At 39.1% G+C, this 18,288-nt stretch overlaps 1 protein-coding gene across 1 annotated transcript; it reads left to right on the plus strand.

Moving 5' to 3' along the window:
• The first annotated feature begins 474 nt into the window (after positions 1-474).
• dll4 (delta-like 4 (Drosophila)) lies at positions 475-9,234 on the plus strand. Its single transcript, XM_051645391.1, has 11 exons — positions 475-920; positions 1,070-1,330; positions 1,647-1,704; positions 2,337-2,600; positions 3,757-3,817; positions 4,221-4,351; positions 4,578-4,747; positions 6,162-6,381; positions 6,553-7,273; positions 7,761-7,869; positions 8,306-9,234. The coding sequence occupies exons 1-11, from the start codon at positions 867-869 to the stop codon at positions 8,309-8,311; spliced, it is 2,055 nt and encodes a 684-aa protein (XP_051501351.1). The 5' UTR covers positions 475-866; the 3' UTR covers positions 8,312-9,234.
• The last annotated feature ends 9,054 nt before the right edge of the window (positions 9,235-18,288 follow it).

Here is an 18,288-nt window from a genome sequence, read left to right on the forward strand (position 1 = left end):
TGGATCATTTTAATTAAGTCCTTTCATACTATCCCGTTTAGAAACAAAAAGAGGTACTACACAGTATAAGCCAGAACTGTAGGTCAGGTAAATGACCCTATACGCTGACCGTGCACGCGTTCAATGATGTAATATACCCGCGCAATTGACTGGAACGGAGGGAAACGAGAATAGGCTGTATGCTGTTGGCTACGAAGTTTCCTCCGTTTTAGATATCAGAAAATTGCACGGTGTGAAATAATCCGTCTTTAATCGTGCCTGCTTTAAATATGTCAACAGATGCTGGGCTTGTTAATAATCAGGAGTGCTCAATTGGTCGTCATCATCAGCGTAGTGGTGGGTATTAAATGTGGATATCATTGTTGTCGAGTGAGGGGGGCTGAGTAAATAAAGTGGGCGGCGTTTAGTGATAGACAGTTTATATAAAGAGCAGCGCGGACACAAAGCCAGTATAAATACTGCGGGACGTAAGAAACAAGTCTTCATTCACGAATTATAAGAGAGGCGCGAGGACACCCAAAAGCACAATGCTGACGCACAAAGTTTAGAACCAAAACAAGACATTACCATTGACATTAAACACACCGATGTGCTGCTCACTGTGGAATACTAAACATGCTCTGTGGATATTTTGAGACGGAGAGGAATAAGACTGGATACTGATTTTTCAGTTTAACCATCACCTTTTGGATAACCTGTAAATTTGAGGTGCTTCTGCACTTTGAGGTGACGCGCAGTGCGGACGCGCGTCGGGATATACCTTTTTACTCTTCGGCATTTGTTTTTGTTGCAGTCTTTATATTGGAATAGGCTCTTTCAGGGAATATAGTCGTGGGTGACGCGGCTGCCCAAGAGAATCGAAAAGCATGGCAGCTTGTCTTACCTTTCTCATCGTATTTTTCACGACCGTTTTGACGCAGGTAAACATCCATAGTCGGTCCTGTGGAAAGTCATCAGGACACGCTCTTCTCAACTGTTACTCAAGTATCAGGCTCATGTCAAGAGCACTTTTATAGGTAAGCCAGTATTTGCAATGTACTGTTGTAATGCATGTCATTTTTTCCTTCAGATATTTGGATCTGGTGTTTTCGAACTCGACCTTCACGAATTCAAAAATTTCAATGGGTTGCTTGCAAATGGCAATTCGTGCAAGCCCGACTGCAGGACTTTCTTCCGAGTTTGCCTTAAAAACTACCAAGTGGTCGTATCTCCAGGTGACTGTATCTTTGGAAGTGCCATAACGCCAGTGCTGGGAACAAACTCGTTCAGTATATTTGGAAGTGACTCATTCAGCAGACCAATTCGACTGCCGTTCAACTTTGGCTGGCCGGTAAGATCAAATAAAACTCCTCTGAAACAGAACGCATTACGCAATGTTGATGATTTTTACAGTATTGGGATAGCAACTGTTCATAATGCAGGCAGTGTCACTAATTTGAACCACTTCACACTGTCAAGCAATTGAGCATTATTATGCGGCAGTTTATTACCATTATTGCTTTATTTCTGCTGCTTAGGTTGTACAATTTTAGCATGCAATTATTTATATTTATACAAATTCGTTTATAGTTTATTCTTTAATAGTTGGTGTTAAGATTGGGTGATTGCTTTTATGAATGTACATCTAAAATGTTCTTTCCCATTAGGGATCATTTTCATTGATTATTGAGGCCTGGTACTCACCTTACGCGGATTCACCTGTAGGTAAGCTGCCCGATTTTAGCCACTAGAGGGTGACACTACGATATTGTAGACATTGTATTGCATTTCCAACGTCTCCTTTTTGAAGAGTTGTTTTATGTGCATTTTTTTTTTTTTTTTTTTTCTTTACAGCTTTTTAAATAAATCGAGCCACGCAACTACAAACAACCGAACATATTCATTTGAAAATTTGTAAATTGTAATGCATTTTCCTTTTGCTTCAATCACCTTTGCATTCTCATGCTCGAACACAATTGAACTTCCTTTAGTTTATTTTTGGCGTGGGAAAGCGCAGTGGGCTTTGGCGAGAACACACAACGCTTGCCAAAACCATCCGACGGCATTTTCCTGTATTTTACACCTTTGTCTGTCCAGTCCTTTAGAATGGGATAATACCATGGGAATATTTTGCTTGACTAAAAGGAAGTGGAAATTTCAACATAGGTTTTCCTTAAATGTGTCAGTTTCACAGAAGTTAAAGTTGGTTTGCATATTGCTTTTGAAGATAGGCTACCTTAAAAATAAAATGGGGGGGGGGGGTCATAACAACGTTTTCTATACCACCTGTTTAATTTAAGCTAGCGAACTGAGAAGCATCAAAAATAACATAATCAGAATCTCCTCTTTCTCCACAGACACAAACAACCCCGACTTGCAGATAAGCTTTTTTGCCATCCAAAGAAAGTTGGAAGTAGAGGCTGAATGGTCTCAGGATGTTCAAAGCGGGAAGCAGACGGAGCTAAGGTATTCTTACCGGTTCATCTGCAATGAAAATTACTACGGCGACAGTTGTTCCAAAAAATGCACGCCCAGGGACGACCGTTTCGGCCACTACACCTGCAACCCAGATGGGCAGTTATCCTGTCTCCCTGGCTGGAAGGGGGAATACTGCGAAGAACGTAAGCAATCAGAGATCACAATCCATTGGACTCTTGAAGACTGAAGGGTTTGCGTAGGTGCAAGCCCGTGTTTTGTTCATCCCGCTAGTTTATATCGGAAAATAATCCTTTTTTTTTTTTTTTTTTTTTAACCAAAGATTGAACGAATGGATCTATAGCGATGCAGTCATTGAACCTTAAATTGTGGTATTGTTGTCTGTGGTACACCATTCAAGACTGTTGCGTTTTTGAGAGTCTTGAACCGTCAATCATAATGACCAAGAGGAAATAAAAGCCGAGCGCTGATATGTTGTGCAGTGGTTATGGGTCTGATAAAATCGACCGTCTGATAGTATCGGTTTGAATCTTGTTTTTGTAATATTTTCTGCTTGTTTTGTTTTACTGTTGTAATTCTCGGAGAATTCACGCTGGTGACCAGGGCGCTGACACAGTTTGCGTGTATACAATCTGAGCGCGCGTGTTTGGTTATTTAATCCAGCACCAGCGTCATGGCAAGCACGCGCCGGGTTAATCGCGCCATTATTATCCGCCACGCGCCACAAAATTGTAGTCCCCATTGTTGCGCTCCAGTGTAGCAGCTGCAAATATGGTTCGCACTGACTACAAACAACAATAGGGACATCTGTCCGTTATCGGAATGGAGCATCTGCTGCGGTCTAACCAGCAGTTCGATGCTGGCCGGGTACCCGCTCAAAATCAATGTCATATAGCCTACAGTATAGGCTACAGCTTAACACAAGCAACAGTAAATTAACCGGCTTCCATAGCAGTATCCTCGTCAGACAGGTTCTGTACAATTGCTTGTGGTCTAAGAGCATTATTTGGGTACGGGCAATACACTGTTGAAAAACTGAAATGAGTAGCGACTCAAGTTCAGAAGACCAGCTTTAATGGATGCTCGTTTAGTAAAGTTTATAAAATTGCCTCAAATCTCAGAAATAGATGCCTATTCCAATTAACCCAGTTTCTAACATTTTTGTTATTCACTTGGCTACAACAAAGCTTCATGCACATTATAAGTGGGTCACACTTCAGTTGCCTTTTACAACATTTTTCAAACTTCTGAACTATAATGAACCAAGACAACATAACTTTGATCTACACTAAGCCAATCCATGGTGCTTTACTAACAAACGTTTTTCTCTTTCTCATGCAGCGATCTGCCTGGAAGGGTGCAGTGAGGCGAATGGTAATTGCTCCAAGCCTGGCGAGTGTGTGTAAGTATATGAATCAGTGTATGAAGTGTGGAACAGTACAAAATCCCCATAACACTCCAAAGGGAAAAAAAATTCATTTTGACAACTAACCTGAATGAGATCAGATCTGCTTCCTCATGATCTGTGCCTCTGCATTCATACACGCACAGACAACTATTATATAGTTATATTAATTTGCCCTGAAATTACTTGACCCATATATAGTGTTAGAACTGAAATACAACTGGACACAAGCCAAGTTATTATTAAGATTTTCTCATTAAACCAGTTTTTAGAAACTGCAGTTAAACGCATAACTATCTAGTTTAGTGAGTGGGGGTTAAAAAAGATTCTTTATCCTCCATAAAGGACTAATATATTTAAAGTGTTACTGATATAGGGCTGGTATATTTGTGTATTGCAGGTGCAGAGAAGGCTGGCAGGGTAAACTTTGCACAGAGTGTAAAAAATATCCCGCCTGCAAACATGGCACCTGTCAACAGCCATGGCAGTGCAACTGTAAAGAGGGCTGGGGTGGACTGTTCTGTGACCAAGGTGAGACCAAAAATTGCATTTTTAAGACTAAAAGAGCTGAATTAATGCCTTACTCTTTATTGACTTTAGTGTTAAATGATTCAAAGTAATAATAGGTTTTACAGCATATTGTTTGAAACATGGAAAAACATATGTGAATTAGTGATTATGAAAGATATAACCCTCACTTGTATTACTGACATTATCACCCAGTGTTCTTCCAATAAATTTTTTTTTTTTCTAACAGATTTGAATTTTTGCACTCACCACAAGCCATGTGTGAATGGAGCCACATGTATGAACACAGGTCAGGGTAGTTACACATGTACCTGTCGGCCTGGTTATACTGGGGTCAACTGCGAATTTGAGGTGCGAGAGTGTGACAGCAGCCCATGCAAGAATGGAGGTCTTTGCACAGTGAGTCATGCTTTTGGTTGACATATACTGTATTAGTCTAATGATATAGTGGTACACCAGGAAAAGCACCTGCTACTGAGGGATGCTGACTGAAATGTCAATCTGGAAGTATCAATTTCATGAATTTCAAAATTTTTGTCATCATTTACTGACTTGCTTACCTCCATGGAACACAAAATAATACAAAACAGCTTCAATGCCCATTCACATTCATTGTATTGAAAAAACAGCATCATTAACATTCTTCAAAATTTCTCCTCTTGTGTTCCATGGAGGAAAGTTATACATTTTAAAGTCAAAAAAGTGAATAAATGATGACAGAATTTTCATTTTTAGGTGAACAAACCCTTTATCTGTATTAAAAGAATATTGCAGGTTCAATACAAGTTAAGCTCAATTGACAGCATTTGTGGCATAATATTGATTACAACAAAAATTTATTTTGACTTGCCTCTCCTTTTCTTTAAAAAAAGCACAAATCTGAGTTACAGTGAGGCACTTACAATGAAAGTGAATGGGGCCAATCTGTAAATGTTAAAATACTCCCTACTTCAAAAGTATTTTTACAATTTGTGTGTTAACATGATTTTAGTGTGATAAAATCACTTGCTAACCTTTTCTGTATAAAGTTATAACCAATTTTACAACTTTGTTGCCATGACGATGTAATGTCAACAAACCCTAAAACGACTGTAAAAATGATTATTTAAACAACTTTACAGCTCAAATAATACATGAGCTTTAACAGAATTAATGCTTTTAAAAAAATGATAAGCTTCAAATTTCTGTTTAAACCCACCAAAAATTGGCCCCATTCACTTCCATTGTAATTGCCTCACAGTAACATCTATTTTTGCTTTTCTTTTACAGAAATGGACAGACGAGTCAAAATTAATTTTTGCGGTAATCAACATTATTCCACAAATGCTGTCGATTGAGCTTAACTTGTATTGAACCCGGAATATTCCTTTAAGCCACATGCATTCAGTTGGTTTAATGCTGGTTTAATGCTGTTGTACTGTAATAATGCGCATGAATGTGAAGCACAAAGTAAGCCCTTCACAATAGACTTTATGATTATGTCTGTTTACAGTATTTTATATGAATTGAAATCACTAATATGATCAAATCCAACAGTCCTCTGTTAAACATTTTGATTATGTTAGAATGTCTTTGCTATTTTATCAATCGGTTCATCTTAGAATAAGCACTAAGCAATACATTTAAATAAGTATTGTCTGTAAAACCTCAGGCTTAATCATCAATAAATAACAAATGGACCTCTACATCCTTTGCAGAGCATAATTTTTAACATCCAGCATCCCTCGATTTGTAACGTTTACAAAGAACATCGACCAGTACATAAAACAATTGGTCCAGAAACATCACATCTGCTTCCTTTCTCACCCTAAAGGATCTTGATAAAGGTTACATCTGCACCTGTCTGCGTGGTTTCGAGGGAACTCACTGTGAACATAGTCTACTCACCTGCACAGACTCACCATGCTTTCATGGCGGCACATGCCACGAGAAGGACAATGGGCGCAGTTATGCGTGTGACTGCCCCAGAGGCTACACTGGTCTTAACTGTGAGAGAAGAGTGGATAAATGCACGACTCTGCCCTGTGCCAATGGTATGAAACATATATTTTCATTATTTTCATCATCTGGGATTTTGAAATTCATATACAGTATGTTATGTTCATGGGTGTGAATGTGGATTTTGAGCTGCAAATCCAGATATAGATGCATAGGCGTATTTGCATGTATAATTAGTCACTGACACCTTTGTCACTGATCTGCAGGTGGCTTGTGTGTGGTGCTGGGGGGCGTTCGCATGTGCAGCTGTCGAGCGGGCTACACGGGCCAGCGCTGCGAGATCAACGTCAATGACTGTGCAACCAACCCCTGCGCTAACGGCGGCACATGCTACGACCGCATCAACGACTACGTCTGTTCCTGCGCTCCAGGATACGAAGGCCGGAATTGCGACCGACCCTCCAACGCCTGCTCATCCAGACCCTGCCTCAATGGGGGCTCCTGCGTTGGCATCCCCGGAAATCCCCCTGCCTGCTTCTGCCCCAGCGGCTTTAGCGGACCCCACTGTGAATTCTATGCAGTCACCGCTCCCGTGATTACAGGAGGAACCGAAGACCGCTTCCAGTGGGCTGCGGTTTCTCTGGCTGTGGGTTTGGTGGCTCTCTTGGTTCTCCTCTGCATGGTGGTCATTGCCCAGCGCCATATTCATTGGCAGGCATCTGGAGAAAGGACTCGAGGCGAGGCAATGAACAACATGTCAGAATCACAAAGAGACAACTTGATCCCCACCTCCCAGCTGAAGAACACTAATAAGCAAGTCAGCTTAGAGGTGGACTGTGCACCTGAGAAATCAAATTACATTCACAAAAACTGCCACTTGGACTACAATTCATCAAAAGAGTTCAAGGACATTGTATCTCAAGAGGACAAAAGTCTTAAATATGAAAAGTGTTTAGAAGACAAAATACCATTGAGTAGAATGTACAGGTAAGAAATGGACTTCACTAATCTTTACATCAATTTGATAGATTAGATAGAGGTGTTTGAATAGTTTGAATTTATTTTGTTATGCTGAGGTCATGGTCCATTAGCTTGACTTCATTAGGACCCCAGTATTTTAACCTTTGCTCTTAGCACTCACTTGATGACAGTAATATGAATGTCAATACTAGCCAAGAGAAATTAAGTCCAAAAATCTGCAACCGCATAACCGATTTTACACACAGACCCAAAGGCATTGACAGCAAGAAGCCTTTTTACAATGTTAAAAGATTTTTATTGATCTGGGCTGCACAACAAATGCTTTTTCTCTGAAAGGGATTTTCTTACATCAGCCTCTGCAAACAGAGCATAATAATGAACCGCCATAAAAATGAGCCACTTCTTTATGATTTCACCCCCATCTCTGCACAATAAATAGCTGCCCCATGTGCTTTTACTTTGTGTTAACATGAAGCATGATTTGTGTGTACAGGGAAAAGCCAGAGTGTAGTATATCAACGATATGTTCCCCAAGGGACTCCATTTACCAGTCTGTGTTTGTAATAGCAGAGGAGAGGAGTGAATGTGTCATAGCAACTGAGGTAAGGAGGATCATTTAATTTCTTTACATGTCTGCGTGTTTCAAGCAGGGATCTGCTGGTAATATTCATTGTTTATCGTTCTGTCATTGTCTACTAATAAAGCCTACTGAACAGAGGCTGGCTTAATGGGAAAAAGTGATAAATGTGTTGTCTAGGACATAAAGGACATGGCTAAACTAGTGCTTAAGTGACATTTAAAATGGCATTTCCATTGGAATAGTAAACATTCTTACAATGCTACAATAGTTTGTGGCTATTGCATGTTGTAGAATTCACAGAATTATGCATTCATTAAATTTGATTTTATTAAACTGTAATGCTGCTGATGACACTGAATGACATGATGGTGAATTCTCGCTGTACTTATTGGTGCTTCATTTCCAAAGTGTTATTGAAGCCTCTATTCTATTTGATTTATTTTTTGCTTTTTCCACAGGTATAAATTACAGGCAGATGTATAGGAGGCAAAAAACACAATCAAAGCAAAAATCGTTTTCTGGATTGTTTACAAAAATACTTATGGACTGGAGATTTATAACGATGTCCACTGCTGCACTGAGAAACTTGAGAAACTGGAGCATAGATTCGTTTTATGTTGAAGAAGTGTTTGTGTACAAACGTGTTCAGTCCTGGATGATTTCTGAACTCTTCTGCTACGGTATGTTTTCCCTTGTGGGATGAAAGAAAAAAAAGGGACTTTTGCATTGCAAGAAAAAAAAAAGAGGCAAAAATGACAAAAGATCCTTCTTTCAAGGTAATAATGGACACATTGTCTGCCAAGTAATCAATAGAAGGTTCCAGGGACTTCCAAACCTTCAACCAGCATTGCCAGCTATGCAAGAATGAGGAGGGGAGCAAAACTCAGAGCTTACCCACATAAATCATGTTATGAATGTCTGAGAAGGAAAAAAAAACTGCTCAAATCAATCATATAAAAAGGACTTTTGCTCTACATTCTACAATAAGATTGTAAGCAGCTGAAAATTCACAAAAAAGCCTTAAAAGATTTAAATAGAGTGCTACGAACGAGAAGAAAAATAACCCACAGAACCGTAATACACAGAACTGTGCCAGAAAGATCCAAGATGAAGTTAAATTGAGTTATTTTATGCAACATGGCCCATGAGGACAAGACAAGAAAAGGACAAAAACAGATAAAACAAAGAGACTGCTCACCACTGACTGCCTATAATTAGTTTTTAGAATACAGAACCAATAATGTAATTTTTTTTAAAAGTGATTATTTCCTGAATTAATTTAATAATGACACACTGCTCTTTATATGTTTTATACTATTATTTTGTATATAATGCATATTTATAAGAAACCAAACATCTGAAGAATAAAAAAAGTTAATTCCTTCAAGCCATTTTTGTTGTTACTAACATTTACACTGTTTTTTGTAATGGTGACTGGAGATGTTCTCATTTATTTAAATTGTCTGCTTTTATTCCCTCTCACAAAGGGTCAAATGTGGAATAACAAACATCTTCAACCTAGCTATTGCTTTTTACATCTCCATGAACTTCTTTTCTCAATCCTGAAAAAAAAAAAAAAAAAAAACCTCACCACCCCCTCCTTCCCCAGTTGTAAATTGGCTTGAAATTTAAATCCGTTGCCTCGGATACAGGCCCCTTGAGCTGGAAATTCTGAAACAAAGACAGGCAAAGAGCGCAAACGACAGAGGAGCGGCCCCTCCTCAGAACACTGAAACAGATGCCCCAGGGTGCAACCTTGCCCTGCCATAAAAACAGCGGCATATGCCGCCCCTCTCACCAGGTTCATCATGGTGCTGCTCGGCAGAGCACCCATAAAGCAACACACACACTTATCTACGCACACAAACGGGTTCCAGCACCAAGGGTCTCAGCATCACCTTCAGGGCTAAAGGAGACATCTCAATCCCAACAAAAGAATCAGCACGAGCTGTGCACATGGCCTTGGTGCACACAGATGGGTTTCAGTGGTAGAGCCCACTGGTATCATGCTCTCCAAACATAGCAAGAGTAGAAAAAAGCAAGGCTCTTAATTAATCAAAGACCTCATTGGCCTTCTAGAGCAATCTGGTGTATGTACCCTAATGGGTTATATAGGATCGCCTACTGTAAGTCTTAATGAGCAATGGGTGTAAAGATCATCTGTAAGCCTTGTTGGAGGGTGATGGGGAATTTGAGCAGGTGATATTGAGCAACCTCTAAAAACAGGCCCCAGAGTGGCCAATTTGGACTTGATGTTTGGACTAGACTGTAGATCAAACAAACGTCAAGCTCAAAGATTCATCCATTCCTTCACATCAGCTCTTCACAAATAATTCAGCATTAAGAGACCCAATGCAAGGCACCAGAAATCCATGCAGGAGATGTGTTTTTTAGTAAGTACTAAAGCAGAAATAGTTTCCCAGGAGGTTCAAATCAATAAGTAGTATGGGTTGTTTTCTGTTCATTCATAACAGAGACAGTCATCAACAACCAACAACAGTTCTGTGCCATGCAGACACACTCCATCTTACACGCATCCTGTTAATCTGTGTCATCTAAGCATCCTTGTCTTTGCGTCTGTGCTTGGGTCAAAAGGATGTTTAGGAAGAAAAAACAAATTTCGCAAGGTTACGAGAGATTTTCCGTCAGTGGCCGGAGTGTTAAACACATGTTATCGTAGCAATTAGTCTTCTGCTAAAGCTTTCGTGCTGCAACCTGTTACCCAAACCCCGCCCGCTGCAATTGTGAGCGTGTGTGTGCTCTGCTCTCTGGCCTCTGGGTCTAAATCGCATGGCCAGGCATTCTTATTGTGTTATAATCACTGCATCCTGTTTGTGACCCAGTGACATCATTTCCTGCTTCCTGTCTGATTAAAAAATGCAGAACATGCCGGCGCTGGCCAAACACTTTTCTCACACATCTCGTTCTTTCTCTGTTCTTTGTATTTGTGTGGATCCCTAAACTTTCAGGAAACTAGCTCATAACAAAAAGGAGGGGGGGGCTTCAAATCAAGAATATTGATTTAATTTCGAGTGTGTGTTTGGCAATCTGTTATGTGGAATGTGAAAACATCCTTGATAGGAGGATGCTAAACATTCATTAGACTTTGACACAGTTAGCACCATGCAGTCGAAAGAGTAAAATGGGTAAAAATAAAAGAACTTTCTCTGAACTTGAAATTGCACATTAATACACTCTTGGAAGGGTCTTTACATGCAATACTGAAATTTATAACATAAAAACATGATATCCAAAGGACAGCCTCTGTGAGCCAGCAATCCAACAGACCCAAATGCCCCCATCTATCATTTTTCCTTTACCAACACTAGATGTCAGTAAATTGCTCATGCGCGCTGAACAGCAAGACTATGGAGGAACAAATTTCTCAAAATGAAATCAATATTTAAATAAGTCATTAAATATATAATGAAATTGTTAAAAACTATAAAATAATTAAATTAATACTTAAATCACTAGATAAATCAATAAATGTTCCTTGTATTTAATTTGAGCACTAGTTTATGTCCATTTTCATTTTAGCATTACCTTTGGGTTGATTTTTCATTTAAGCACAAGCCTCATGTCTTTTCATTTTCGGGGCTATGGTTATCGGCACTAATGCCAGTGCGCATCAACTTTCAAAACCATTTTTGTTTCACTGGTCAGTGAATTTAGGTTTGTTTTTTTCTTTTTCATATTGCAACAATGGCTGAGCTTGTTAACTCTTGAAGATGAATCTGCCAACCAAAATGTTGACAACGACTTACTTTTAATCCATATAGAAAGCATAAAAGAAATGTTGGCCGAAATAAATGCTGTATACATGACAGTAGCATTGGCATTCTTAATAGCATTGAGCAGTATGTTTGACCTTAATGCAAGACATGATGTTGATTCTGTGAGAGAAGGTTATTATGGAAGAGGATGTCCTAATCTGTTAGGGGACACCCAGCACGTTTACATGCACACCAATACGCTGATTACTCCCAAAAATCAGCTTATTTAAAAAATATGACAAAGCAAGAAAACTGTGTTTACATGAGATTGGAAATAATTGCGTTCTTCTCTGCTTTTGACGTTAAAACTGTGAAGAGGCATGCGCTCAACACGTGCGCACATTGGATAAGCCAGTGAGAATGTAAAGGTGTTTACATGGCACGCAAAATCGGTGTAATTGGCAAAAATCTACCTGTGTCGACCGGTTTATTCTTACAGCGTTTATGACCTTGCACCGATAAAGGAATGGCGTTTATTGCGTTTACATGACCACATGCATTGTCGGCTTATTAAGCATAATCGGTGTAAGAATGTGCATGTAAATGCGCTCTTGAGTGACATACTTTTAGCCTAAGTTATTAGCAATCATCAGTGAGGACTTTAAGACATTACAGCATCATTTTCTGTTACAATATAATTTTCTGTAAAGCTGCTTTGAAATTATACACAAATAAAACAGACTTGACTTGTGCCTAAATTAACTGATTTACTAATTTTTAATGATTTCATTATGTATTTTATGATTTATTTAAATATTTAGTGCTATCAGTTGATTAAAAATGTTAATCACGAGTAATCACATAATTTTTCATAGTTAATCGCAATTAATCGCAGATTTTGAAAGTACTAAAATTTTACTCTAAATATACTTCTTTTCCTGTCAAAATGCAATAATTTCCTTCTTAGGAAAGAAAACGAAACAATATGTAACAATAATGTTTTATTAACATTTTCCAAACAAAGCCTTCTACTATTTAAAGATAGAAATGCACTAAAATAGCACCAATTCAAGTAACATTAAACATTTTGCTAAGACTAAGTGGGAGGTTGACTAATTGAAAGAACTAGTCCCCCCATAGGTTGTACATTGCAATGCACATTAAATCTCTTAATCTCTGATCCTCCACAATATTAATCAGCCAGCAGACAGTGGCTATCCACTTTGCTACAGCAATCGTGCAGCTGCATTTACAATTTGCATCAGGGCGTCAGTGCTAGCATCAAGTGCCGCTTTGAACTCCACATTAAAAGTGCTTGCAAACAACGTCTCGTTATGCATTTTCATGATAGTTAAGACTTGACGTGCTTCTGTTGTAACTAAACTGCGCCTTACAGAGGCTGCAAAGTACTTGATTTATATCACAAGTCCCATCTGGGCTTATTTTGTATGACAAATAGCATTAAGAGGTCCTTTCTCCATCATTTGATCACTGACACGGCTGTTGTGTGTGCGTCAGATTAATAACTCTGTGTGGAGTCCTACTTTCCACCCTACTCCAACCAGCTGGTTTATGCTCTATTAACGATAAATGTGTTAATTGCAATTGCGATAATTGTGATTAAATTGAAGCTTAAAACTTTTTAAATGAATCATATGAATTAACCCGTTAACTTTGACAGCTCTAATTTAATTATTTAATTTTGAGTAATTTGGTCCCCCATACTAGACAGCAAGGCCATTTCTGAGCATTTGGGGTCCCTAAGTGAAATTCTACTTGGAGACATATGTTTTCACTGTTATATGTTTGTTGATTATCATATTTCCCTTATAGTTGTATTCTAAAGGATGAATTCCATGACATATCAAAATCTTTCTAGCCATGACATGCAGAATAGTCCAGTATTTGCAGGCTGAAGCAACTCTCTAGAGACTTATCTCTACATTACCCCTATCTTGTGTAAGTTAGGCATTTCTCATATGTGGAATACAACTATTTATTACACAAACACACACATGCATGCTATCAGTGAATGACAATGGCAAAAATCCATAATATTAAAAAACACTTACACATCAAAATGTCTGAAAGGTTCTCTGCATGTCGTCATTTATGGCAAGAAAGTTTTTTAAGTGCTATATATGTGGAGACCATGTGCACAGGGCATGGGAATGTGTAGTCTTGATATTCTGGGTCTGTTTACTTTGGGTGCAAATCCCCTGGTCCCCACCCTATGGCAGGCCACAGGCACATACCCCACAGGACATGCATGTTTTGTTTTGTTTTTTACTTCTGACAGTTGTAGGTTTCTGACTAGCTGAAACTATTTCAACTGCTCTTCAACAGAGTGCCAAACATGAATGACAGCCAATGTAATCAGTTGGAGCATCCAATTGTTTCATTAGCCTTCATTTTAAAATAAATTGGTTTTGTTGAATGTCAATCACAGTGAAATCACCATTCAGCAACCGCTTAAAAGTATTGTTGTAAAAATTTGTAGCAATGGCAGTAAAAAGACAAACACATGAACATATGTGAGATTCACAAGACCCTCTTTCCATTCTACAGTTGTCATTCATATAAGGTCAGTGTGGGGGCCTAGCATGTTTGTGCCTATAAGGTTACTGTGCTGGAGAAAGTAAACAGGCTGTCCCATGAAAGGTCTGGTCACTGGAGCTCCCCCGTCTGCCTGAGCTATAGGCAGAGAAAGGCTTGTGCATCATGCAGACTTTTAAGAAGCTTAAATGTGCTTGTATCTTATGATGCCAGCTAATACCTCTATTTATAGATAATCCTATTTTAACCAAAGAAGAGCCTCTATAAACAAGGAAATTTAGGGGTGGCAGGGGGCAGAGGGGTGTTTTGTTCATCAACCAAAGTTGGACAAAACTGGGTGGGGTTGGGGTTCAAATGAAGCTAGAAAAGGACAGCAAAACAGATATGACAAAGAATTCAACTGAAAATTCAAACTTATCTTACCTTTTGTCTTATCATCATAAACCTTGTAAAAGCTTGTTGGAAATAACATTACACTACATTCCAGACATTCCCTTCTGTTGAAATGAGGCAACTACCACATCCACATTTTTAAGTGAACATTAATGTGATAGTTCACCCAAAAATAAAAATTCCCTCATCATTTACTCACCCTCATGTCATCCCAGATGTGTGTGACTTTCTTTCTTTTGCTGAACACAAATGAAGATTTTTAGAAGAACATCTCAGCTCTGTAATTCCTTTTAATGCATATGAATGGTGACCAGAACTTTGAAGCTCCAAAAATCACATAAAGGCCGCATAAATGTAACCCATATGACTCCAGTGGTTTAATATATGTCCTCTGAAGCAATGCAATCACTTTGGGTGAGAAACAGATCAATATTTCAATCTTCTTTTTTTTTTGTTTTTTTTTACTATAAATCTCCACTTTCACTTCCAAAATGTGAAAGTGGAGATTTAAGCCCAAAGTATACTTCGCCTGTCCACGTTCTGCAACAGTCCGAGTGATGTAATTTTCATCATCAGGAGTGTCCGCGTGCAGCCAGATTTTTCTGTCCGCATGGACTGTGCATGGACAAATGTGCATGCGCAAGGTTGACTGTTCAGATAGAAGAGTCCACTAGGTGTCAGTACGCACAGTTGTACTGGCTGTACTGTCAAGCAGGAGTCGAAGAACATATCCTTCTCCATCGTTTTGTTGTTGTTGTTCTTGCTTCCTTTAATGGCGGATCCTCAGTTTTAATTCTTCTTTATCTTTCAGAGCGGATGTCCTGTAAATGACATGACTAGGTGCTGCCCTCTAACGTCTGGTAGCATATAACAAAACAATTGTACTGTGCATGTGTCGAACGAATCCATTCGTGCTCCTCCGCGTGAGGTATACTTTCAAAGCTGTGCGCACACGACTGTGTGCGAGACAGAACGGAACACGCAAAGTGAAGTATACCTGGGCCTTTATAGTAAAAAAGGACTTCAATATTGATCTGTTTCTCACCCACACCTATTATATTACCCATTATTATTATACACCCACACCTATAGATATGGATTTAACCACTGGAGTCATATGGGTAACTTTTATGCTGCCTTTTTGTGATTTTTGGATCTTAAAAGGTCTGCTCACCATTCACTTGCATTGTATGGACCTACTGAGCTGAAATATCTTCTGAAAATCTTCATTTGTGTTCTGCAGAAGAAAGAAAGTCATATACATCTGGGATGGCATGAGGGTGAGTAAATGATGAGAGAATTTTCATTTTTGGGTGAACTATCCCTTCAAGTGGCCATACAGATATACTGTACATAATATAGGGTGTGAAAGTAGTGTGATGACTTAGGTGATCACTGGTCTGATAAAACTAAGCTTTTTAACCATACGTAAGTCCCTAGGAGGGCCGACAAATAACTTTTCTGTTCTCTCACCGTACATTGTAATTGTTTGGTGATGTTGTCATGTTCTAATCCTCTGGCTGATCAGATACCAATGAATGACTGTACTTTATTATGCAACACATTAACATAATCAGATTTTGATCACTTAGACAGAAAACAGGTTAATGTACAAATATTTGTTTTGAAAATATGATGAAACAAAGGACAAATATATGCACTCAAAGTACTTTCCAGGAACAAAATGTGCACAATATACTGATTATTAATTAGGACCTTACATTTCCATCAAGTAATCAAATGGACTCCCCAGGGTTTGTAGAAAGTTTATAAAGTTATGAAAATACTATGAACAATTAATTTCTGCTCTCAAAAAAAAAAAAAAAAAAAAAAAACTGTAAATGATTTTAAATATGTCACACTACCATAGATAGAGATTATAGACAAAGGCAATCTAAAATACAAGCCGATACCATAAATAAATATCTTTATTAATATCTTTATTTATTTATCTGTAGTTAGGACTGTAAAGAGATGGACCAATGAAGCAGAGCTGGAACTACAAGCCTGCTTCGATTGCACAGATTGGAGTGTTTTTGAGGCTGCAGCCACAGACCTGGACGAGCTCACAAATACTGTTACATCATATATCAGTTTCTGTGAGGATATGTGCATTCCTACTAGGACTTATTTAACATTTAACAATGACAAACCATGGTTTTCAGTGGAACTCAGGCAGCTTCGTCAGGCCAAAGAGGATGCTTACAGAGTTGGGGATAAAGTCTTGTACAATCAGGCCAGGAACACATTGAACAAGGAAATCAGAGTGGCTAAAAGAAGATACTCTGAGAAGCTGAAAAACAAGTTTTCAGCTAACGACCCTGCATCAGTGTGGAGTGGCATGAAACAGCTTACGAATTACAGGATTCCTACCCCCAACCCTGCAGTGGACCAACAACTGGCTGACGACCTGAATGTGTTCTACTGTAGATTTGAAAGGCCCGATCTCACACCCCACACCCACTCTGACCTTCACTTCACACAAACACCGACACCTCCTGCAACCCCCCCTCCTCCCTCCTCCTGCTACTCAACCTGCACTTAAGATCTGTGAAGATGATGTGAGCCGCATCTTTTGAAAACAAAGGATAAGGAAAGCACAGGGCCCAGATGGCGTTTCACCTGCATGTCTTAGATCCTGTGCTAACCAGCTGGCCCCCTCTTCACACTGATCTTCAATAGATCACTGGAGCAGTGTGAAGTCCCATGCTGCTTCAAACGTTCCACTATCATCCCCATCCCAAAGAAACCAAAAATCACAGGACTTAATGACTACTGACCTTTCGCCCTGATGTCTGTGGTCATGAAGTCATTTGAGAGACTGGTGTTGGCCCACTTGAAGGACATCACTGGACCCTTTCTAGATCCCCTTCAATTTGCTTATCGAGCAAACAGGTCTGTGGATGATGCAGTCAAAATGGGATTGCATCATAACCTGCAACATCTGGGCAGACCAGGGACATATGCAAGGATCCTTTTTGTGGACTTCAGTTCAGCTTTCAACACCATCATCCCAGCTATTCTCTGGACTAAATTACACCAACTCTCTGTTCCCATGTCTATCTGTCAGTGGATTACCAGCTTTCTGACAGACAGGCAGCAGCTTGTGAGACAGGGGAAATTAACTTCCAGCACCTGTACAATCAGCACTGGTGCCCCCCAGGGATGTGTGCTCTCCCCACTACTCTTCTCCCTCTACACCAACGACTGCATCGCCAAGGACCCCTCTGTAAAGCTCCTGAAGTTTGCAGACGACACCACTGTCATCGGCCTCATCCGAGATGACAATGAGTCTGCATACAGAAGAGAGGTTAAACAGCTGGCCTCTTCTGCCATTACATTCGCTTGCACTGTACATAACCGATTTGTATTTAGATTTGCACTATGTATGTGTATGTGTACATGTATATATATATATATATATATATATGTGTGTGTGTGTGTGTGTATATATATATATTGTGTATTCTATATATACTTTTTTCTTTTCAATATTTATCTATTTTATTCAATTTTAATTATTTTTTAAAAGTCTTGTTGCTGTTTTTGTACAGTTGTGTACTGGAAGCTCCTGTCACCAAGACAAATTCCTTGTATACGTAAGCATACTTGGCAATAAAGCTCATTCTGATTCTGATTCTAGGAAGAAACTAATCTGCCTCAGCAGTCATTATAAGATAAAACATAGAACAAAAACAAGTGTTTAAACCATAGCAATCAAGAACCCTGTTGGTTCAGGGGCCCTCATTTATTAGTTTGAAGCTGTACCACTTATA

This window comes from Myxocyprinus asiaticus, chromosome 19, assembly GCF_019703515.2.
Source record: "Myxocyprinus asiaticus isolate MX2 ecotype Aquarium Trade chromosome 19, UBuf_Myxa_2, whole genome shotgun sequence".
In the NCBI taxonomy this organism is placed as follows: Eukaryota; Metazoa; Chordata; class Actinopteri; order Cypriniformes; family Catostomidae; genus Myxocyprinus; species Myxocyprinus asiaticus.